Here is a 24,089-nt window from a genome sequence, read left to right on the forward strand (position 1 = left end):
ATGATCATCTCAATACATTCAGAAAAACTTTTTTTTTTTTTTTTTTTTTTTTTCCTATTAGGCCATTGAAGTCCATATTGGTCAATGACTTGCACAAGGTAGGTGGTGGGAAGGGTATCTCTACTGACCCAACAAGGAGTAAGGTTGCCAGGGATCTGTTCTCTTCAGCTGCCGGCTGTGAGCATAATGAAAAGCTAAGGGCTTTCCAGTGATGGCTGCAGGGTCAGGGGCCCAGAGGACTGGTAGACAGATCAGGAGATGCATACAGAGGCCTGTAAGGGTCTGCCCGGGCTGGCGAACCATTTATGCATTCAACTAACACTAAAGGTACAAAGGTGTCTCGACACAGGCCTTGTCCCCAAGGTGCACAGACAGCCTTGGGGAAAGCAGGACAAAGTGTTGGCGCTAAGAGAGAATTCTAGAAGGTGCTTCCTAGGGTTACAAAGCACCAAATACTGAAGCCCTCTCCTCCTCCCTCTCCCACCTGCCTGGTGGGAGGTCAGTGCTGATCAGCCACCCCTCCCAGGGGAAGACAAAGGAGAGAAAAGTGACACATCCCTGGTAGTAGTTCTGACAAGGGCTTGGTGGGGAGAGATTCCCCACCATTGACCAGTCAATGGACTGTGTGGTGTGGTTACAAGAGGCCAGTAAGAGGCTGGTCAACGTGACCTGTCTGGCAGCCCACCATGTGCAAATAGAGCTTACTCAGTTACTAGGGTGGGATCGCAAACAGCGCTCCTTAGCACTCGGGAGGCTCCCTGAAGGCATCTTAGGACCTATCATGGGGTGATGCAAGGAGCACAGCCAGGCACCTAGGATGCCTGGCCTGCTGCCACTGGGCCCAGACAAGTTTATCTGCTTTATAAACTGGGCTTCTGCTTCTGATTTCACTGGAAAGAAGAACTCCCTTGCTCATCCCTCTCCCCCAACAAAGTTTGAAAATCACCATCTTCAACTCCAGCTCCTTAAGGGCAGGGGCCTTGTTCAATAAAGTCTGCTGCCAAAAAAACAAGTGAAAATAACTGAATAGATGTTAAGGGTATCAGGGCAGGGATCGTGACTTGTTCATTTCTGAATCCTCCAAATTGCCTTGCACACAAAATATGTGCAACAAGACGTTTCTTACACGAATGAATGAATAAACAACGGGCTGATGGACAGAATGAATGAATGAATGAGAAACTGGGGATTGTAGGACCCACTGTGAACACGGAGTTGTGCTCTGTGCAATGTGGGTGTGGAGGCTGGTAAGACACTGAAGGAAGTAAAGTCTGTTTATAAGGCTTCAACCGGAGAATGGAAACCAGTGGCTTTCAGGTTAAATCAAGCCCACAGATGAAGCTGATTTAGCCCTCATGGTATTTAAAAAAATTTTTGGATTAGTTGCCAATATTAAAAAAAAAAAAAAATCCAAACAACTCTTTTCTTGAAATATGGGGGCCTCTGGCAGCCTGGGGCCTGCACCTCCACTGGCTGCACACAGCGCCTGCTTTAGACAAGTGGGGTCTGTACCTTCCAGTCTAACATGGCCCACGGCCAGTTGGGCCTCTGGCATTTATATCACCTGCTTGACTCCTATAAACATCTCAGTTCGTGACCCCCATCTCAACCAGTGTATTTCAAACTGCAAATTGCAATTTGTTAGCACGTGGTGAAATCAATTTAGTGGGTCATGACCAGCATGAAAAGAAATGCAACATAAAAGAAAATATCACAGGGCTGTCACACAGAGAAAGACTATGCACTGCTTTGTGAAACTGTTGTCTATGAGATAATAATACAACGTGAATCACTGTCACAAAGTTGGAGAACGACTGCTCTAAATTACATAGAGTTTATCTTAGAAGATAATTTTTGAAAACCTGCAGGTAAGCAGATTTTTTGGTAATGCGATTCCCTGTGTAAAGTTCTGGGGTAGCTGGATGCTGAGTCACTTCCCCAGATTCGCGACTTCGGAAAGCGGTGAGCTCTTTAAACTGAGTGTCCTCGGGCTGGAGCCCAGGAGCCCCAGGTTGTCCCCGTCACCTCTCCCCACCCCGCTGGGGGCCGGAGGACGGACCGGCAGCGAGGGTAGGGCCCCGGCCCCCCGGCCCCCAGCCCAGCCCCACCTCTCGGTCAGCGCCTTGCTCTGGGTGTCCCGGGCCGCCTGCAGGTCCTTCTCCAGCCGCTTCCGGGCCATCTCCAGCTGCTCCACCTCCCCCTGGGTCCACTTCCGGGGGCTGATGAAGCGCATCTCCTTCAGCAGCTCCTCCTTCTCGTTGATGAGGATCAGCCGGTCCCTCTCGGAGTCGAGCACTCCCGGCCAGGCCTCGCTGTCGAGCTTGGCCAGCTGGATCTTCAGGTTGGCGATCCTGCGGGCCAAGAGGGTGAGCGTGACTGGTGCGCCCAGGGCAATGCGGGAGCAGCGTGACAGACTGTGTTTCCAAGGTTACATGGTCCAAGGAGGCCATGCTGTTCTCAGAGCATCCTCTTTGACAGTGACTGACTTCCTTTGAATCAGTGTGTGGTCTCACGGAACAGATTTTTATCTAACAAACGTATGCGGTGCCTACCATGTGCCAACCGTGAGTAGGCTCTGCAGGGACAGGGTAGAGGCAGTGTCCTTGCCCGCAGGGACATGAAGCCTGATCGAGTAGAGGTGGATTCGTCACCAGGCAATAGCCTCCTACCACTAGCTAGGTGACCTTGGGCAAGTCTCTTCGTCTCTCTGAAGGGAATAACAAAACTTCCTTCCTTGTAGGGTAACGGCTGAAGGTTTTATGACATAATTCGTAAAATGTCTGAGCACAACATTTCATGCTAAACAAGCACACAGTGGATGTTTCTGCTGCCACTGTGCTTATTCCCTGGTTTCACTGCTTCTTAGGTGTGTAATGTTGGGCACACTCCCTGAGCCTTGTATATAAGAAAACAGTTACTCCTCCTTCAGAATTGCTGTGAAAATGAGCACTTATGTGTTCAGTGCGTCTGGGCCCACTACGACCACGGCAAATACTGCCATGGCTAACCTTGTGTTCTCAATCTAGAAAGTGGCGGCAATACCCTGCGAACAGCTGAGGATTTGAGGTCAGAGGTCAGAGGCTTTGGGTTGGAGTCTTGGCTCTGACCTTCTTAAGAAATCATTTAGGTAACACAAGCTTCTAGCACAGTGCCTGGTACACTGCAGGCCCTTAGTAAGTGTTACAGGAAGGAGTTGGGAGCCCTTCACTGCTTTGAGACATAGTATCCTCATCTGTAAGATGGGAATAACGATGGCACCTGCAAGGTGGGTTATGAGGACCAAGTGAAAACATATCATTAAGAGCTCTTTATATAATGCCAAGTGCTACATAGACATTAGGTATGATTATTGTTGAATCAAATTAAGATTCATAGTATTGCTAAGAGTATTGCTTCAAATATTTAAAAGCAATCATGTGATCCTTTAGGATTTAGTCTTTGCAAAGTGCTTTTAGCTATCACTGTCCTAGCCTCACCCCATCCCTAAAGGGTGGATAGGACCTGGTGGTAACCCTGTTGGACAGATGGCCAGAGAGGATATGGCTCACCTAAGACTGCAGGTCATAAACGTGGTCAGTATCTGCTGAGGTCCCTGACCTCTGGACCCTCAGTTAAATCTTTTTTAAAATTAAATAAATAATTAAATAAATAAATAATTTGCTGCGTTGGGTCTTTGTTGCTGTGCGCAGGCTCTCTCTAGTTGCGGGCAGCGGGGGCTACTCTTCGGTGCGGTGCGCAGGCTTCTCATTGCGGTGGATTCTCTTGTTGCGGAGCACAGGCTCTAGGCACGCGGGCTCTAGAGCACAGGCTCAGTAATTGTGACGCACGCGCTTAGCTGTGCTGCGGCATGTGGGATCCTCCTGGACCAGGGATCGAACCCGCGTCCCCTGCATTGGCAGGCGGACTCCCAACCACTGCACCACCAGGGACGTCACAGTTCAATCTTATCTGCAAACAATGTGACCAAACTCAAAACACTGTTCGGGACAAGATCTCCATGCTGTGTAGTGAAAATTCCATACAGAGAAACACATCTACATGTGCTCATTCCCCAGCCAAGTGTCTCAGCAGGGATTCTCAGAGTTAATTAATTTAAATTCCATATTCACATATACGGCAATCCATCAAAACTGGCTTTGGGATAACTCTGTAGCTGCTGTTATCCATCCAGCTGCTTCAAGGATAGAGTGGTATGGCCAGGTCTGGCAGGGGCTCCACTACACACGGGACATTGAAGGGGTAATAGATGCTTTCTTGGATGTACTTTCTGGTGGCGATTTCCTTATGCCAGTGATCCCTAAACTTTTAGCCATACATCCTTAGGAGAATCTGATGAAATCGGCTAGACTCACTGCCAAGAAACACACATGTGACAAAACTTGGCATACAATGATCAGACCTTGCGTTATATAGCCACTTGCCCTCCCTGCTTCAAGACCTGCAGCCTCTGCTTTCCCATTCAGCAGGCTGCTCTATTCTGTATACTTGACACATTTTTGACCGGAGATGTATTACGGCCACAGGCATTAGTTTCTGCAAAAATCCCACAGTCAATAATGTGCTCAACTACCTTTGGGTGAAGGGGAGGCACAAAGCTGGATAAAGGACGAGCCAGGAAGCTCTGTGATGAGAAGTTTAATGGCTCAACCCCAAAGGGAAGATTTCAGTCCTTTCATTTCTCCATAACAGATCATCTAAGATAGGCATTCCAGCAAACTGGAACAGATCCAGGGTTCAGAGTGGTCGCCTTCAGAGGGGACAAGAAGTGGTTGTCCAAACGTAGAAATCGTGCTGTTTTGCTGGACCTCTAGGGGGAGCTGAAATAGTGCACAGGATGTGTTTCTTCCCACCTGAACTGTATCCAATTTCTCCTTCTTTTGTTAACAATATTCCAAATTTTCTTTGGGAAATCAGTCCTCCCATACTTTCAAGCCACTTGGTTCCCACAAAGCTGACCTCAGTCCCCTTCCCAGAGTCGTGCATGTGACCCATGCTTGGACCTTCACAGAATTCTTATTCCTCCCACCCTGCAATAATGATTGGTTCTCCCAGAAAACCCAGTGAGTTTCAAACCCAAAGTGTGTTAAAACAGTTGTGAAAGGTAGGTCCCCTGGGGTTTCTAACCTGGTAGTATGTAAGCCTAGAATTGCTGGGGCTCATCTTTCTGCTTTGACAGGAAAGTCTGTCAACACAAAGGCAAGCAGGGCTAAGAAAAGGAGAGTGTTTGAGTCTATGTAACATCATTTGAATCCCTGGATCCAGTTGTGCCTGAAGCTAGTTACTGCAGCACTTTGGAGTTCAATAACCAAAAAATTTCCTTTTTTGCATCTTCTATTGAATAGTTTCTATCAGATTCCTGTCCACATTGCGTGGACCGTTACAGATGCTCTAAAAATGTCAGCTTTGATTACTATTTTAATTTTATTTGTGGCAGTGGAACCCAGCTGCTTAGGATTCTGTGAAGCCACAGAACATCTGAAGTCCCTGGTGTCTACACAGTTGAAAAACACAGCTTGTTCCCAGTTGGGCAGGAGACACTGAAGTGGGTAGTATCTGTAGTCTTTTTAGCCTGTTGCTGAAACCCCAGCTGTGCTCCTTCACACCAAACTACTTGTACGATTGTTGGTAAACCTTGATTTTAGAGGTTGATTTTCAGGCGGGCAAGTGGAAAGATTACGAGGCTTTGAGGTTTAAAGTATGGTTCAAAGCATAGTTCCATTCTTCATCCAGCTAAGTGTCCCTGGTTGAGTCATTTCCTGAGTTTCAGAGAGGATTAAAGTATGAAGATGATAATACCTTCACAATCTTTGTGAGGATTAAACATGATGAGATGTGTAAAAAGCGGGCACAGAGCAGACACTCTACAATGGTAGTTATCATTGTTGGGGCCATCCTACCCCCAGACCCCAGCCTCTAGTTACCTTCTCTTAGCCTCTTCATATCGAAGGCGCAATCTCACCTTCTCCGCCAACTGATTGTTGCTGCTGGTGCCCAACTGGAGGAAAGAACGAGTCGGGAATTACATGGCTATTGTGGCCAGTGCTGAGCTGGGTTTCAGGAGCTCATGAGAGACTTGACAGCTTGTGTGGGAAGTAGCTAAAATTAGTCCCCAATTACTGAGCTGGCTGTGTGAATTGCAGGGAAGCTAGTTAGGGGAAAAACACTTTCTTTCCTTAAGGCACGGGAAGAGCCCCAAACTCAGACATTTAACACTTCTAGAAGAGAAGCTGAGGGCCCAGAATATCGTCTTGCAGCCCCAAATGGCTTGGAGCCCATTCAAGCACCAGAAGCATGGCGGACAGCTGGTCAGGAGGAAACACGGACAGCAAATACACAAGATGGCCATTCTGGGCGTGCTGCGGAGGGGGCCCACCAGACACTCAGGGAGCCTGCAGTCAGGAGTGCAACACTGAGTGACTGAGAGGAAGGTCCCAGAACTTGGAAGAAGGCACACAGTTCCTTCACAAATACTTCGGCCCACAGGTGGCTTGTAGCTGGACACATGGGTGGTGTGGGGAAGGAGAGCGCAGCCCCGTTTGCCATGCCACGCTCTGTCGGGAGTGGCAAGAAGCTACAAGGCTCACCCCATCAGACGTGAACACAGCTTCTCCTCACAAGTGGGACCGCGACTATAGAGACCAGACAGAATAGCATTTAGCCATGGAGGCTGGTTCATTCAGTGTCACCTGCTCTAGGAAAACAAAAGCTCTTCAAAGTTATGGATTGCCGTGGGTCAGTCCTGCTCTAAGTGTATCAGGAACGACGTCTGGGACAGCACTTGCACTATTCATTACTCGGACTGGGCTGAGCTTTTGAACTGGGAGGCAAGCAGCTGTCTGAAAGCTGTATGCATTGTTTTGGGGTGAACAGGAGGGAAATATCCTGTTTCCCAGCTGGTGAAAGAACAACAGAATGGCGCTGCAAATTAGCACGAAGGAAACCAGAGAAAGACGCCTGGTCCTTCAGACATACTTTCTGTGCAGCATCTAGAGATGCATTCACGTGGCCAGGGAGTCAGTGCTGGCTTTTTTCTCCACATCATCATCTCATGTCATCCGGGGGCCAGGAGGTCTGCAAGAGAACGGAGCTCCAGAGGGCTGAGTTAGCAGCCAGGCCCATAGACATTCACCAGCCAGCTCCTCAGGTGACTAACAAGAAGGGTACTCTGTCCCTTGGGGGCCCGCAGCAGCACACGCCCGTCTACTCACACTTCCTGAGATGTCCGTCTGGGAGCTCACATCCAGGTACTGTTTCGGCAGCGGGAAACCGGAACTCTCCAGAGAGCTGCTGCTGGACCACAGGTCAGAGTGAGACCCTCTGTCGGTGTGGAAGCCGTCCTTCAGCATGGCGAGGCTCTGGAACGGAGGGCAGGGTTGGCGACGCACCCTCCTGGGAGGGAGCTCTGGGCCTGTCACTCTCTATGAATCTACTAGGAACCCACGCTCCCCCTAGACATCCCACGTAGCCTGTAAAGAGCTACTAGTGAGTAGGTACCAAGCACTGGGCCAGGCCCTTTACATGGGGTCAACCAGTGTGGACACTGTCCCTGGAGACACACGGACTGAGCTGGAACCCCGCCCTGCTCTGCTACTTCCTAGCTGGGTGGTCTGAGCTTGTTGATGAAGCTCTCTGTGCCTCAGTTTCCTCTCCTGCAAAATGGGAATAATCACGGGTCCTATCTCACAGGGCTATCATATTGATTAAACGAGATGACCAGTGTAAAGCACTAGTTCAGTCAATACTCAGTAACTGTCAGCTCTACCATGATCTGATTTAATCCTAACCACGGTCCTGCGAGGAGTAACCTATGATTATGCCCCATTTTATCCACGAGGGAGTTGTTACAGGGAGAAGCTGGCAACTGACAGAACCAGGATTTGGTTTTGGTCTATCCGGCCTGGTACTCTTGACTGCTAAACACGATCGGAGCATGCCTCCCTGTCTGCTAATGTCTTGTCACTGGGCTGCAGTCCTGGGCAGGAGCTATGAAATTATTCTGTTTCTCACAGAGTGCAAAGCTTCCTTCACCAACTCATTTACAGTGTCTCTGAGCTTGACTGCTCATCTGCCGATGGGAATGAAAACAGAATATCTCAGAGGTCAAGGAGGCAGTTCCTTTGAGGGTAGGTGGGATGTACAGGGGTTAAGAGAATGGGCTTCTGAGTCAGTCGTCCATGGGTTTGAATCTTGGCTCTACCACTTACTCTCTGATCTGTGCAGTCTTTTGCTGTATGGTGGAGATAACCTAGCACTGATGTAAGGGATAAGTGAGGCACAGTGCTTGGCACTACTGCCTGAGAGATATTAAATCCTATCTGTCATCCTTTGTCACTTCCCAGCACAGAGATGGAACATGAAATGAAATGCTTATAAAGATGCTACATTTTGATGTCGAGGTAATGTTGAAACCACCTCCCTCCATTTGGTTCTGTGCAAAATAAGCCAGATGGCTAAAGCTAGTGGCAAGGAGGTGGCCTTTAGACTAGACCAGAGGGCTCCTGTTCCAGCTCTGCCATTGACACTAGCTGTGTGACCTTAGGCAAGTCACTTCATGCTTCTGAACCTCCATTTCCTCCTCTATAAAAATGAGACTAACAGCCCAAGAGAACTAGTGAGGAGAACTCACAGATCTTGCAGCATGTGGCAACAGCCCACATGAGTCCTGGCATAGGAAGGTGCTCAGGAGACACTGGGGTGGGGCCCACATCACTGGGAACTCTCGTACCTTAATGAGATCTTGCTTTTCCTTTTCTCCACAGGTGATGGCCTTTTTGATGGCTTTCGTTTCTCTCAGGACAGCCTGCGCTTCGTCCAGTTTGTAGCTGCCCTGAGCGTCAGACATTTTCTTATCGATTCTAGGAGACAGTCAACAGGAAAGGTCAGACAGACAGAGATAGGGCGAGGGATGGGGTTTCCCCAGAAGAAAAGCATAGACCATAGTGCTTCAGTCCTGGAAGAAGTCTCCTCTCTTCCCTGCATACCCTTCTTCCCCAGGTCCTGCCTATTGGATAAGGCACAGAAGGTCCCTGTCAAACTGCAAATGTGCCATAGTGTGGGGCTGCAGAAGCAACACCATTCTTGAAGTCAACTCTTACAGGAAGCCTTCCCTGATTACATCCTTGAGTCCTCCAAGGCTGGGCTAGGTGTTCTCATAACACGCTGTGCATAGCTGTGACACTGCACTCAGTATGTTGTGCTATAATTAATAATTTATGTGGTAATGTCCTAGACTTGATCCGACAGGCTTGATATGTTTGTGTAGTTTTAGTATCTGGCATGGAACAGTCCTTTTCTTCCCCCCTTAACGTTATTTTGTTTTATTTTACTTTATTTATTGAATGAAAGATTCTTTAAATTCTGTAGTACCTGATAATTTTCAAAAGTTTCACCCACATGATTTCATATAATCCCATAATAACCCTTTTATCTCCCTACCTCTATACTGCCCCTTCCCCCTCCCCTCTCCCCACTGGTAACCACTAGTTTGTTCTCTATACCTGTGAGTCAGCTTCTTTTTGTTTTATTCACTAGTTTGTTGTATTTTTTAGATTCCACATGTAAGTGATATCACACAGTATGTGTCTTTCTCTGTCTGACTTATTTCACTTAGGATAATGCCGTCCAAGTCCATCCATGTTGCTGCAAATGGCAAGATTCCATTCTTTTTCATGGCTGAGTAGTATTCCATTGTATACAGTATATATACCACATGTTCTTTATCCATTCATCTGTTGACAGACACTTAGGTTGCTTCCACACCTCAACAATTGTAAGTAATGCTGCTATGAACGTTGGGGTACATGTATCTTTTTGAATTAGTGTTTTTTGGATATATACCCAGGGGTGGAATTGCTGAGTCATATGGTAGTTCTGTTTTTAGTTTTCTGAGAAATCTCCGTACTGTTTTCTACAGTGGCTGCACCAATTTACATTCCTACCGACAGTGTAGGAAGGGTTCCCTTTTCTCCACATCCTCACCAACATTTGTTATTTGTGTTCTTTTTGATGGTAGCCATTCTGACAGGTGTGAAGTAATAGCTCATTGTGGTCTTTGATTTGCATTTCCCGATGATTTGCAACGTTGAACATCTCTTCATGTCCTTTAATCTGGCTCTCTTAACCTCAGGATTCTTGGGGCTAGACTCTTCTTTGTTGTCGGGCTGTCCTGTGCGTTGTAGGCTGTTCGGTAGCACCCCTGGTGTCTGCCCACTAGATGCTGGCAGCATCCTGACCTTGAGTTCTGACAACCGAAAATGTCTCCATCCTTTACCTCATGTCTCTTGCGGGAGAGGAGCAAAGTCATCCCTGGTGAGAACCACAGGGATGACTTTGCTCCTCTCGTTAATGGCCACAGGGAAGGAAAGGTTAGAAGGATGCAGAACTCCCAGCCCTACCGCTTAGTAGTGTGACCTTGGGCATGGCCCTCACGCACATGGAGCCTCAGTTTCCTCCTCTGAGAAAACCTGGATAATGTCATCTTGCCCGGCCCGTGTTCACGGAGCTGTGAGGAAATGACAAATGGGATAAGGATGGAACATCAGGTGGGGAACTAGGGAGTACCAGGCAAATGTGAGGAGTTAGAATACTTCCATCCTTGGGAGCTTCCCAGCTGATCCAGGCCCTACACACAGGTTCCTTCTGATGGGGGACGATGGGAGTAAAAAAGCGAAGGGTAACGGTGTCGTTTTCTGAAGGTCAGACAAATCAGAGGTGGTGGGGAGCCCAGCCCTCTGGGGAAGGAGGGCTGTGCTGTGGAAAAGGTTCTGAAGGGCAGAGAGAAAATTTAACTGCTTCACACTTTCATCAAAGGCTAGGGCCGCGGTTTCAGTTCCCGGGGAAGAAAAGGAAGTTTTACAGTCTACGGGAACACCACAAACCCATTATTTCAGGATGAGAAACCACTCATAGGCATTCCTTTCTGGTTTCCTGCTAGAGGCCAAAGTGCCCTGGGCTAAAAATAACCTGACTGGGGAATCACAGGTTGCCATCCTGGCCTCATTGTCGGGGGCCTGTGAGCAGGGGAGTGGGTTGGTAGGGGGTGGGGGGAAGATGCGGTCTCAGCTCGGCCCTCCCCCTTCCGTTATTTCAGCCTCCTCCGTGCTGGGAAGACAAAGCCCCAGTTATGTCTTCCCACTAAAAATAGCCTGTCTGTTCCTTTCGAGGACTTGGGCCTGGGCAAGCCTGCCCGGTCGGCTAAGACTGGTCTCAGATTTAGTTTGAAAAATTAGTCTACAGGGAGCTTTTTCCCAGCAGAGCCGAGTGTCTGGGACCGGAGGTGGCCCTGCCCCAAATGGGAAAGCGGTGCAGGGGAGACGCGGTTTGCTTGAACAGGGCTGGGGGCTCTGGGGAAGGGTTTGGGCCCGGCTGTCCTTTGCCAACTGGGGGAGGGTGGCTTTGAATCCTCAGGAAGGGACAGATGTGGTCTGTCTGCCGGGCCTCAGGCTCCTCAGGCACCTTCCACCTGATGGCTCTCGGCGGCCTTAGCAACCCAGCCTCTGGAATTTGGCTCCAGAGAGTAGCTGGGAGAAGGAACACTCTTAGGACTGGGGAGCGGGGGAGGAGAACAAAGGGTTACCATTATGCACCCAGTGAATGAATCTTTTTTTTTTTTTTTTTTTTAAGGGAAAGAAAAGTTGCGTGGTTGGTGGTAAGGAGAGGGTGTGTTTTAGGATTTCCAAATTACACAGCTGTCCTTTCTCGCAGCACTTGGGAGATTCACACACCCGGCAGCCACAGGGCAGCCACAGAGGCGCAAGGCGAAGGCTCTGACGGCGGCCGACTCCTCTGGGACTTGTCCAGACAACCCTCACCTGGGCAGGGTGGCCCTGGGGACATGCAGAAAGATGCTGTCCTGCCCTCCTCCTCCCACGGGGCTGGTGGGCCTAGACTTCCCTGTTGATGAGGGCTCAGGGCAGCTGACAGGGCCAAATCCCAAGCTTGGGGCTTGACTTTTCTTTTCAGGCTCCTCTACAAGGTATGCTTCAATCCTCAGCCACCTTTTTGCTTTTTAAAACTGGGTTTGCTGACCATGAAGTGAACAAAGGGATGAGTTTCAGCTTCCCCCAGGTTCTGAAAAGAGAGGAGGCCACGAAGTGACTGGGTCATCCCCCACTAGACACTGAAAAGGGTCCCAAGCGAGAGGGTAAGGGGCCTGATGTCTTCTGGGTCTGGGGAGGGGGTTATCTGGGACGATACCAGGAAGGGAGGTATTAACCCACGAGCTTCAAAATCCAAGAGTCCCGGGTTCCAAACCAAGCTCTGACGCTCCCAAGCTAGGGGGTCTCACGGGTCTATTTTCAGCCCCATCAGTGAGGCGGAATAAAAACTGCTCTTAAAGGGAGCAGAGACGAGGAGACTGGTACACAAGCACATACCCAGCGTGGCCTCGAGCCCAGGGAGGACGCAGAGTTCATCTGAGTTCCTTCCTAAGCGCAGGCAGGCAAGTAGCTAGAGGTCACCAACCCTCTTCCGCTCACTGGGCTCTCCCTATGTGCCAGGCAGAGTCACGCGCTCCATGTGGATTTTCCAATTCAATGTTTACAATAACTTATTTTTCAGATAAAGAAACAGGAGCTCAAGGGGGTTAAGCCACTTTTCCACGTTCCCAGGGAACTGAGATTTGAACCTAGGCCATCTGTCCCTTGCGGCGACATCCCTAACCCTCTCTGCCAAGGTGCCCATTAAAGCAGAATGGTTTCACTTCTTCCACAGTGAACACGGGGGCCGGCTTCCGGCCAGGAGTGTGGGTAGCCAGAGCAGCGATGCAGTCTTATCTGGGCCCCATATCAAACGGGCGGGCGAGGGAAGGGGAAAGAAAGGAGGCTTGTCTTCGGGGTTTCAGCGTCAGCTTACCAAGCAACAAGAATTTTCAATGCTGCTGCAGGGTGACAAAGTGGTAAAACAGGTTTGTGGAGGATAATGGGAAGTGTTTTAATCAAAGCTCCAGAGGATCCCAGAGTGGGGAGTGGGGAGGCGGGAGAGGAAAGGGAAGGGCACCTGCGCTGAGAGGGAGTAGCCCTTAAACTATGTGCTCAGAAGCTGCTCCACTAAGGAATTTTCTGAAGTCACAGGACTGCCCTCAACTGTCCTTGGCACCACTGATGATTACGAAGAAGCATAAAGCACGGCCCCTTGTCCTAATGAGACTAGGACCCGGTTTGGGAGACGGGATTGGTATATGTATATATACCTACCGAAATAACATATATCTACATAAACACAAATATATAAACACAAAGCCATAATATAGAACACAAAAAGGTACTCTACACAATCTATAATCCAAAGCCATACTTCCTTCTACCCTGTGTTCTGGGATAGTTGTGATAACTCACCCGGGTGGGGGAGGGGTGGGGTGGGGTTTGGGGAGTGGGGAGATGTGAATAAGAACCAACTGGCCCCTCGACTGGTGGTCACAGTTTGCTCGATTAATTGGACTTGGAGACAGACACCCAAAGGCTCGGGGCTGTGGCCACAGAGGGGTGAAGAGTGGACTTAGGTCCAGGGAATGAGGTAAAGGTACAGTCAGGGCTTCCCTGGTGGCGCAGTGGTTGAGAGTCCGCCTGCCGATGCAGGGGACACGGGTTCGTGCCCCAGTGCGGGAGGATCCCAGATGCCGCGGAGCGGCTGGGCCCGTGAGCCATGGCCGCTGAGCCTGCGCGTCTGGAGCCTGTGCTCTGCAACGGGAGAGGCCACAACAGTGAGAGGCCCGCGTACAGCAAAAAAAAAAAAAAAAAAGGTACAGTCAGGGAGAGTGAAACAGCAAGTGTCTACAGAAGCTGCTGTCTGTACAGAGGTGGCCTCTCTGGGAATCCAAGTGGACGTCCCTTAGAACAGAGAAACCTACTGGCTGTACTCCTTGGAGTTTCCACGAGGGCTACCAGGCACCTCTGTAATGACCATCCCGTAAGCCCATCAGATGTACTGAACATGACTCAATGCACAAGTCTCGATGATCCCCCTGGTTAACAATGACAATAAGCTAACTCTTAGGGGCACTGACTATGTGCCCCATTATCCCCATCTATACAATGGGGTCAGCTAAAAGAGCACTGCTTATAGAGTTGTGATGAGGTCACCTGTGCAGAAACACTGAAAGTCCTCCCTGGCACAGAGTATCTGCTCAATAAATCTTAGCTAGTATGATCATGAGAGTGACAATGAAGACATCTTCTCTAAGGCAACAACAGAGCTGTATCTTGCTTGGCTGCAAGTCAGCTTCTAAAAGTGAAAATTACATTTGGTCAAAGTTCTGGAAACCCCTGCAGTCACCCATAAAGCACAGCATGCACGGCATGGTGCCCACTCTCCTAATAATTCGTTTGTTGTGGAAGAGATCCTTGTTCCTTCTGGGGAGCTCACTAGCTGAAGTCGTTGCTCACTTTTAGGGGCCATGGAAAGAGGCGGTTTTGTTCGTGTGCGTATCAGATTCTCCCGGAGCTACTGGAGGGGATGAGACTGCTGCACGGAAATGCCCAACGATGCTTGTTTCTCTGACCGGCTGGCAAAACTCAACTGAATGGAACAGACTTTAACGGCTTCGGGAATTCAGAGGACGCTGAGAACCAGGTGGTCTGAAATGATTCCCCTTTTCTCTTTTCAAACCTCAATGCTGGGTGACAGTAAATGCCAGTGGAATAGAACTGGAATCGAATGATTAGAGAGCCCCATTTCGAGGAGGATGGAGAGAGACTGCAGGGGAGGGGGACAGAGAGGACAGGAGGGGAGCACGGCTTGGGGGCAATCCCCATGCCCCACACTGCAGGGTGGACTTACTTCTTCAGTGTCTGAAAGCCACGCTCTTTGAACTGTAGCTCCTGTTGGAGGTGAGCCATCTCTCTCTTCAGCTTGTTAACCTGGATGGCAGAAGACCACACACGGGGCTGGGTCAGAGGTTGGTATCAATCCAGAGTCCCCCACTGCCCCTGCATAATGACTCAGGTCAACATCCCTCGGGCCCCCCTCGCTGATGTTGCCTGGGTGTCAGCAGCTGCGCATTCGGTTGGCATCCCAGTCCAGCTGTCCTGCAGGTCATTCCTAGCCGCCCTTGCGCCAGAGAAACAGGAAGCGGACAGGAGCTGGCTAACCTCTCTCGTGCCACCTCACCTCTGTGAGCCGCCCCTTCCTATTCTGACAGATGAGGAGAACAGCAATTTCCTGGGTCGTGCATTACTTAAGGCAGGCACTGGATATGCTACTGCATGGAGGTAAGAGGCAACGTGGTAACTTTACAGGCAAGACACGGCCAGGGAGCCAGCTTCAGCCTGCAGGATTGCTTTGTTTGGCTTGCAGTGCTATTGAATTTTTAAAAATTAGTTGCTAATGATTAAATATTGAGATGTTTCATATACTTGGCCTAGATATACAGTTCTTTTCTAAAAATGCTGGAAGATCTGCCAATGCAGAGCCTACGTTCCAGCATGGCCATAAGAGCGTAGGGCTGAAATTCCACTACTCCTTTAGACAGGGCCCACCCCCTAGGCTACACAGTCCCCACTACTCCCTACTGCCTCACTGCCAGCCCCCGCCCCCCTTTCATGTGTTCTTGCAGGCATCTGAATTTGTAGGACCTATGTGAAGGTGCACTAAACCAGTGTTCACAACACTGACTTCACCTTGAGCAAGTCGTTTAACTGCTGATCCTCTGTTTCCACATCAGTAAAGGGGGAATAAAAATACCTCTCCCCCTAAGGTAATCAGGAAGTAAGCAAATACAGTACTGCAGAATAAGCAGTGGTTAGCAAGACAGCATCTTTTTTTTTTTTTTTTTAAGATCTTTTTGATGTGGACCACTTTTAAAGTCTTCGTTGAATTTGTTACAACATTGCTTCTGTTTTATGTTTTCGGTTTCTCGGCCGCTAGGCATGTGGGATCTTAGCTCCCCGCCTAGGGATCAAACCCCGGCCACCTGCATTGGAAGGCGAAGTCGTAACCACTGGGCTGCCAGGGAAGTCCCAGCAAAATAGCTCCTTACACTAAAAACTGTAAAGTAAGCCTTGAGTCCCTGTGACCTTGGGCAAGTTACTTAGTCCCTCCCCCCGCCCCACAAGCCACTGTCGGCTCATCTTCAAAATGCAGATATTGGCAGTGGCTACTTCGTGGGGCTGTCTCAAGGGCACGAGGTAGAACTCATGCAGCATTTAGGGCTACTCCTGGTATAGAGTGAGTGCTTGAGAAAGGGTGGCTGCTATTACCATTACTATTACAGAAACGACGGCTACTACTGCTACTACTGTCATTATTTAGAAGCTTGTTAGTCAGCACTGGCTGCCACCGCCTGGTTGAAGCATCTCCTCTGGTCTTGCGGGTGGGCTAGTAGCCTAAGGCTGCCTCAGTGACCCCCATCAATAGTATAAGCCAAGAGGACCTACCCGGGATTTTGCTGTGGCAATTTCAGCCTTCAGGATCTCAGGGTCATACTTAGAGCTGGATGACGAACCGGAGACCACTGCAAGGAAAAAGAAAAAAAAAATCTTCTATAGAAGAAACACATTTTGGTCAAGTTGGCTTATTTGGCCATCTAGGTAAACCCAGAAAGGAATGACTATTAGTGAGCAACCTGAATGTCCAACAAAGGGGAATTTGTCAAATAAATACGGTACACATATAAAACGGGGACTATACAACTTAAGTGATTTAAAACGATGGTGCTGAAGGATACTGAACATTTGGGAAATGTCCAAAACTTACTGTTATATAAAAACAATAATTTACAAAAAACCACAAAGAAGGAATAAGTTAAATTTGTAAAATATACACAGTTAACAAATACACACACACACACACACACACACACATCTGGAAAAAGACCAGAGAGAAATATAGCAAAAAGATAATACTGCTATCTAGAGAGATTTGAATGATGAATAACATTCATTTTCGTCTTTGTATTTTTCTGTCTTTGCTACATTTTCTAACACAAACATACAATTTTTAATCAGAAGGAATTACTAAAAATATTTATTGCACTTTACAATATTAATGTACATTTGAAAAGGAAAATAAATTACCTGTAACGCTATCACCCTAATACAATTACCTTCTCCCCAAGTTACCATCCAACGTTTATATACAGATCTATCATGTACAGTCATACCTCAGAGATACTATGGGTTGGATTCCAGACCACCGTAATAAAGCGATTATTGCAATAAAGTGATTATTGCAATGAAGCGAGTCACACGAATTTTTTTGTTTTCCAGTGCCTAAAAGATCTATGTTTACACTATACTGCAGTCTATTAAGTGTGCAATAGCATTACGCCTTAAAAAAGTACATATCTTAATTAAAAAATACTTTATTGCTAAAGAATGCTAACCATCATCTGACAACGCCGGGTTGCCACAAACCTTCAGTTTGTAAAAACCACAATCTGTGAAGTGTCGATGAGGTATGCCTTTAGCCGTAATCTTACTGCGTTTTAAAAGTAGTATTTCTTTGTGTTTTGATAAAGGATTTTAAGGCTTACAAAAATGGACACAACAGAGTGATCCATTTAAAGTAAGGAAAATGAGACAAGGGACAATGAAAGTGAGGAAGCCAGTGGCATGAGATTAGGGATCACTGCATACAATGAGGTCCCACTTTCTGACCGGCGGCCACAGACCTGGCTCTGAGCTTTCTACCTGCTGATGTGAAGAGGAAAATCGGCTCCATGGAAGAGTCACTGTGTCTTTAAGGTAAACACAGCCCCACTGTGCAGGAAAGGGACAGTCATTCTTGGGAGACAGGCCAGAGAAGCGTTTCTCCCAAGTCCTTAATCCCATAGTCTGAGCAATTTTATCACCTCCCCTTTCCACTTAACATCACCTGCTGGGACCTGGATTTTTCTGAGGCTACAGAGGCTTATTTGGAGATTGCTAGCAATTTTCAGTGTCTGGAGGTAGAAGGGACAGTCATGAAGGGGACGCTGCTCTGCTCTTTGGATTTGGTTAAAATACCTGAGTGGACCTTTTGATTATGCATAAGGAAAGTTAAAGTTAAAATGGAACACTGGTAAGTTTGGGAAACAAAACTGCCCTGCATAGTAACTGACAAGTCATTCTGCACCATGGGTAGCATCACGTCTCTGCTGAGTTTGCAATGATGGTGGTAATGAAGAGAATGAGGATGAGGATGGAAGCCAGGCTTTACCAGAAGAGATGAGTGGCCGGAACACCTGAACAGGGAGGACCTCGCGGACCTCGTCGTGAGCATGGAACAGGGACTCCAGACACATTTTGTTTCCAATTTGAAGCTTTCATTTTCTGCACTCTGGTCTTTGCTGGACTTGGGGATCTCAGGGGAGGGACCTAGCTGGATCCATAGCTGGAGGCACTGACTTAAGCAAATTCCCCAGATAGGCACTTTTGGAAAAATTTTAAGGTAATTAACAATCGTTACCCACCGACTGGCAATGCAAACATGGTAAAAAGACAAGAAGAGTCATCAGTGAGGAAATAAGATGGGGATACAGCTAAAAAGGGGGGTGCCCGTTCCGTGAGCACCCTGTCCTGCTAACCACCCTGCTCATCGGTGCTGCTGGATGGGTGGTCTACACTAGGGGGAAGTGCTGAGGGGAGTTGCTAGCAGACTGGGAGAGCCTGTGAAGCATGGCAAGTCCTGACCCTAAGAAGGAGAGGCTCGCCGTGGGGATCAGCGCTGCCAGGGCTGATTGTGGAAAGTGAGTGTGTTCCATGGGCATATTTAGAAACCTTCCAGGGAAGGGAACCCAAATAAGAACAGACTCTGCCAACTGGGCCACCAGGGGCTGGAATTATTACCCTTTGGAGAATCACTGTGAAATGCACTGTTTATACCCAAAGCTGCTCAAGTGGGATGTGGCCTGTTATTTTATTTTTTTTGCGGTACGCGGGCCTCTCACTGTTGTGGCCTCTCCCGTTGCGGAGCACAGGCTCCGGACGCGCAGGCTCAGCGGCCATGGCTCACGGGCCCAGCCGCTCCGCGGCATGTGGGATCCTCCCGGACCGGGGCACGAACCCGTGTCCCCTGCATTGGCAGGCGGACTCTCAACCACTGCACCACCAGGGAAGCCCATGGCCTGTTATTTTTTAAATAAACTTTTTGTTGAAGTGAAAAATACATGCGAGAACGGAAAAGTACACAAATCATGTGTGCAGCTTGATAAATTTTCACAAAAGAAACACACTCAAGTGACCAGCACCCCAATCAAGAAACAGGTCATCGGCTTCCTTTCTGTGTCCATGTCCCCTCACTAACCCACAACAAAATAATTTTAAATTCAAACAGGTGTGCCTTCAAGGTGACACCTTTTTATAGGTTTAATTTTTAGTTTTTATTCAAGTTATATATGAACAGTTTAACAGTATATATAAAATACTATATATTTTATACACCCAAGACTTGCTATAAAAAAAAGAGCATTCCCCAATCCGCTTATCTCACTCATGAAAAAGGAACTGTTTCAACAGGTTCAGCCAGTTTCTTGGGTGCCCACCCGTGTGAGTCTGATAATACGCGTGTTTCGCTGTTTCTTGATTTTTTTCAGTCTCAGGCATGATTTATTCACTTCTCTCTCTGGAGGATGGAGTGTTAGCTTCACCCCCTTTCTCGGCCCCTACCCCACACAGGACACCCCTCCCAGCTTCTCCTCAGATAACTCTGGCGAGAGCAACCTTCAGTGTTTGCATTACTTTCACACTGCAAACACTATTCAGGGCCGAGGCATATAGCCAACTTTGCCTACTTTTTCTTTCCAGCACATTTTTTTTGGGTTGTTTTTCCTAGAGTTAATAATTATCATTTTTATGCGTGCCTACTTTCCACAAATTTAACACTGATTCAACTTCACACTTGGCCAGTTATCTAAATCTCCTCTCACAGAGCTCCTCTCTTGGGCTCTGTCTCGCAAGGCATGTGCCAGCTTCAGTGCACTCTCTCTGCACAGCTGGCATCCTGAGACCCCCCCCTCCTTGCCTCCTTCTCTCCTCCTCCCTAAATAGCATGTTTCCCCCTCTGTGACTAGCCCCTCATTTTGGCAGAATATCACTTCCAGGAGCTTCCCGAGAAAGGACCCATGAAGGAAATAAACTTTTGGAAAACTTGCATGTCTAAAAAGATCGTTATTCTAGCCGGCCCTCGATTAAAGGTAGTCTTGCTGGATATAGACTTCTCGGTCGGAAATGAATTTCCTTAAAAGTGTGAATGCATCACTCCATTGTCTTTTAGGTTTCTAGTGTTACTGTTGAGAAGCCTGGAGCTATTCTGAGTCCTGATCATTTTTGTGTGACCTGGTTTTCCTCTCTGAAAGCTTTTAGGATCTTGAATCGTTCCCAGTGTTTGAAGTTGCACAATGATATGTCTTTGGTGTGAGTTAACTTTTATCCATTGTGTTGGGTGCTCACTGAGCCCTTTCAATCTAAAAACTCTCCTCTATCAGTTCTGGGAAATTTTTCTGCATTATGTCACTGATGCTTCTTCCCCTCTGTTTCTTCTGCTCTATCTGGAGCTTTTATTACTCAGATAGAGTTCTTGGCCTGATGGTCTTTTTTTCCATCTCATTTTATTTTTGTTCTGCTCTTTAGAAAACTTTCTGTTTTACCTGCCAGGCTTCCTGTGGATTTTTCATTTCTACTCTCATAGTTTAATTTCCTAAGGCTCTTCTGTGTTCTCTGAAGACTCCTTTTTTTTTTCTTAATAAAATGTAGCATCCTGTTTTAGTTTCATGGTTGTGTAGCTTCTCTCGACGTTTTCTTCTCCACACATATTCCGTGTTTCCTACAAGGGCTCCCTATCACCATGTGTTTGTTTTAATCTCTATTGTTCATGTTAGAGGCTTTCCATGGATGTCTGGAATCTCAGCTGTCTGCTCACACTTAAGACTGGGGGCCCAAAAAGCTGGCTGGAGTGGAGCTTGTTGATGATGGGTTACATGATTGACTGTGGGTTATTTGGGATGTGATTTGGCTGCACTGTTTCATCTAGGAATCCTCACTGTCAGTGTCTTTACATCTTTTCCCTTCACATCTCTTTTCTCTGAAGAGAAGAGACTCCGATTCCCCACACTCTTCTACTGTCTAGCCTGCAGGGTAATAGCCTGGCACCCTTCTGGGAGTCAAGTGGTACAGGCGGGCTGGGGTCTCAATCCTCAAGTCCATGTTCACTTAATCACCATGTTTTCAGTATGATGCACCTCAAAAAAAGAAACCTCCAATTTTTCCCCACATTGGGGATGAGCAGTGGCCTGGTGGCACTGATCTGGGAAGGAGATCTGGTGGTCTGTGTCTCAGGAACAACTCTCCTCCAATCTTCTTTCAGGCCCTCCTCACTTCACTTCCACGCTGAGACAGCCACTCTCTCCAATTCCCGAGGCTTTTGCACGTGCTCCAGGTAGACTGGAGGCCTGTTTTTTTCCCTCACTATCAGCCCATTTTCTCTTTTCTCCACTCTATCAGACAGGCTGCCACCTGACCTTCTGCTTTCCAGCCTCCATATTTTACTGCTGTTCTTTTCTCTCCAAGTCTCCCTGTCCTTGTACATGTATGCCATAAAAATCTCTTATCTGATATTTTCTTAGTTTCAGGAATGAGTGAAAGCACGTAGGTGGTTCAACTGGCATTTTTAGCTGCAAGGCTCCCAGTGATTGATTTTTCAAATGGGAAACCAAGGCCCGGAGGAGGAAGGAGCATGGTGAGGTCCCAAAGAACCCAGCTCTCCCAAGTTCTCATCTTTCAGAGGATGGAGGGACCCCAGTATAGCCCCCAAACCTTAGAATTTGACTGGCTGACTTGGATTAAATGAAGAGAACTGGTTTTGAGGTCAGATACTCCTGGGTATAAAAGCTATTCCTGCCACTTTTTACCAGTGTGACCTTGGGGAAGATACTTTCCCTCTCTCCCTCTCTGGGCCTCAGTTTTATTTGTAAAATGGGAACAACAATACCTTGCAAGATTGTGTGTGCGTGTGTGTGTGTGTGTGTGTGTGTGTGTGTGTGTAGCAAGGTTACTTTAAACGTAAGTAGAGTGCCGGCATATTGCCCTCCAGAAATTTAATAGGTGTACATTAAATGTGAGTTCTCTTCTCCTTCCCCACGGAGCTAGAGATTGCGCCAGAGATGACAACAAAGCCTCCATCCCCAGGGCAGGGCCCCACCTGCAGCCAAAGCCCTACAGCAGCCAAGGCAAGGTGGCAAAACTCTCACAAGCCCCAGCAGATCATTTGAGTTAGAGGGAAGCATGTTACCTCACCGGTCTATCAACATGCTGGAGAGCTTGATTTGGAAGGCAAACCTGGCTTATAAAATCCAAAGAAAGTCATAAGGAGCCTGGGGTCATGCCTATTTCACTGGGATGCTTGGACTGGGCCATCCCTCACTGGTTTGCATCTTAGAACTAGTGATCCGAGATGACTCCTTCTTTAACATTCAAAATGATGGGGTCTTGGGACTTCCCTGGCGGTCCAGTGGTTAAGACTCCGAGCTTCCAATGTAGGAGGCACAGGTTCGATCCCTGGTCGGGGAACTAAGATCCCACATGGCGCGTGGCGAGGCCAAAAAAAAAGAAAAAGAAAAACCAAAATGATGGTGTTTTTGAACCTGATGGAGCATTTAGTAGCGTCCGAAGTCATATGATAGGACTGTATCAATTCCTACCACGAATCATGTATTTATTCTTATTGGTTCCAGGGATCAGTTAAAAATCTTTGTCGTTTCAAATGCCAATGAATTAAGAATATCAAATAAATATTGTTATTATTTATTGCGAGCTTAAGAATGTGACAACTACTATTCCAAATACTTTATATTTAACTAAATTAAGCCCCATAACACCTCAATGTGATACTATTATTATGTCAATTTTATAGATGAAGAATTTGAGGCAGAGAGAAGCTGCATCACTTGTGCAAAGTTACACGGCTAGCTAGGAAGTTACATATCCTGGATTTGAACCACAGCAGTCCAGCTCCAGAGTCGACATTCTCAAAATGTATTTCCTGTCAAGAGAATATTTATTGAGCCATTAATATGTTCTAAGGAAACTGCGCTAAGTGGTTTATCTAGACCAGTGGTTTTCGGCCGGGGGCAATTTTGCCCCCCCTAGGGCAGTGTCTGGAGACGTTTTTGGTGATCACAACTCTGGGTGGAGAATGTTACAGGCATCTAGTGGGTAGAGAGACCAGGGATGCTGTTAAACATCCCACAACACCCAGGACAGCCCCCACTAGGAATGCTTCATTCCTGTCACTTGACTCTTTTTTCCCCACCTTACCTTTATACTTTGCAAACTTTCTATCTACAGGAAATTTCAAAGCATAATGTAATGAATACTGATGGATCCTTCACCTAGATCCACCAACGTTGAACATTTCCCCACATATGTTCTGTCTATCCCTCCCCCACTCCAGTTCTTTCTCTCAGTAGGATGCCTGGTTCATAGCAAGTCCTCAAAGAATGATTACTGGAAAATGGTGGCAAAAGACGAAAACCTATCCCATATTCAAAACCATCAATGTATCATCGATCTGCTCATTTAAGACTGACACCATAATTTTTTCATTTTTCCCCCCTGGACTGTTTTGGAATTAAGCTGCAGACATGATGCCACACATGTGTCTTAAAAACAGGACACTCCCGGGACTTCTCTGATGGTCCAGTGGTAAAGGATCCGCCTTCCAATGCAGGGGACGCGGGTTTGATCCCTGGTCAGGGAACTAAGATCCCACATGCCGCAGGGCAACTAAGCCTGCATGCCACAACTATTGGGCTCACGGGCCTCAACTAGAGAGCCTGTGTGCCACAAACTACAGAGCCCACACACCCTGAAGCCCACGCACCACAACTAGAGAGAGAAAAAACCCGTGTGCCACAACTAGAGAGAAGCCCACGCACCACAATGAAGACCTGACGTGGCCAAGAAAAAAATACAGAAAATAAATAAATTAAATAAATAAATAAATAACAGAACATTCTCCTACATAGCTACAACATCGTTATGATAACTAAGAAAATTCTCCAATTGCCCGAGAATATCTTTTATGGCAGCTTTCCCCTCCACCCAGGGTCTAGTCAAGGTACAAACACTTCACTGGGTTTATGCTGCCTTAGGCTTTTTTTTTTTTTTTTTTTAAGTCTA

General features: G+C 47.5%; 1 protein-coding gene across 2 annotated transcripts in view; it reads right to left on the reverse strand.

Moving 5' to 3' along the window:
- The window catches only part of WWC1 (WW and C2 domain containing 1), a 152,444-nt gene that overhangs the window by 38,466 nt on the left and 89,889 nt on the right, over positions 1-24,089 (reverse strand). For both annotated transcript variants that reach the window (XR_003004270.1, XM_024753422.1), the window contains exons 4-9: positions 16,371-16,447; positions 14,776-14,855; positions 8,726-8,855; positions 7,209-7,355; positions 5,922-5,995; positions 2,109-2,351 (exon numbers count right to left, since the gene is read on the reverse strand). Coding sequence is in view for 1 of the 2 variants with exons in the window: in XM_024753422.1 (XP_024609190.1) it covers positions 2,109-2,351; positions 5,922-5,995; positions 7,209-7,355; positions 8,726-8,855; positions 14,776-14,855; positions 16,371-16,447 (751 nt within the window). In the remaining variant the exon portion in view is untranslated. The remainder of the gene's footprint in view (positions 1-2,108; positions 2,352-5,921; positions 5,996-7,208; positions 7,356-8,725; positions 8,856-14,775; positions 14,856-16,370; positions 16,448-24,089) is intronic.

This window comes from Neophocaena asiaeorientalis, unplaced genomic scaffold, assembly GCF_003031525.2.
Source record: "Neophocaena asiaeorientalis asiaeorientalis breed wild unplaced genomic scaffold, Neophocaena_asiaeorientalis_V1.1 scaffold268, whole genome shotgun sequence".
Lineage (NCBI taxonomy): Eukaryota > Metazoa > Chordata > Mammalia > Artiodactyla > Phocoenidae > Neophocaena > Neophocaena asiaeorientalis.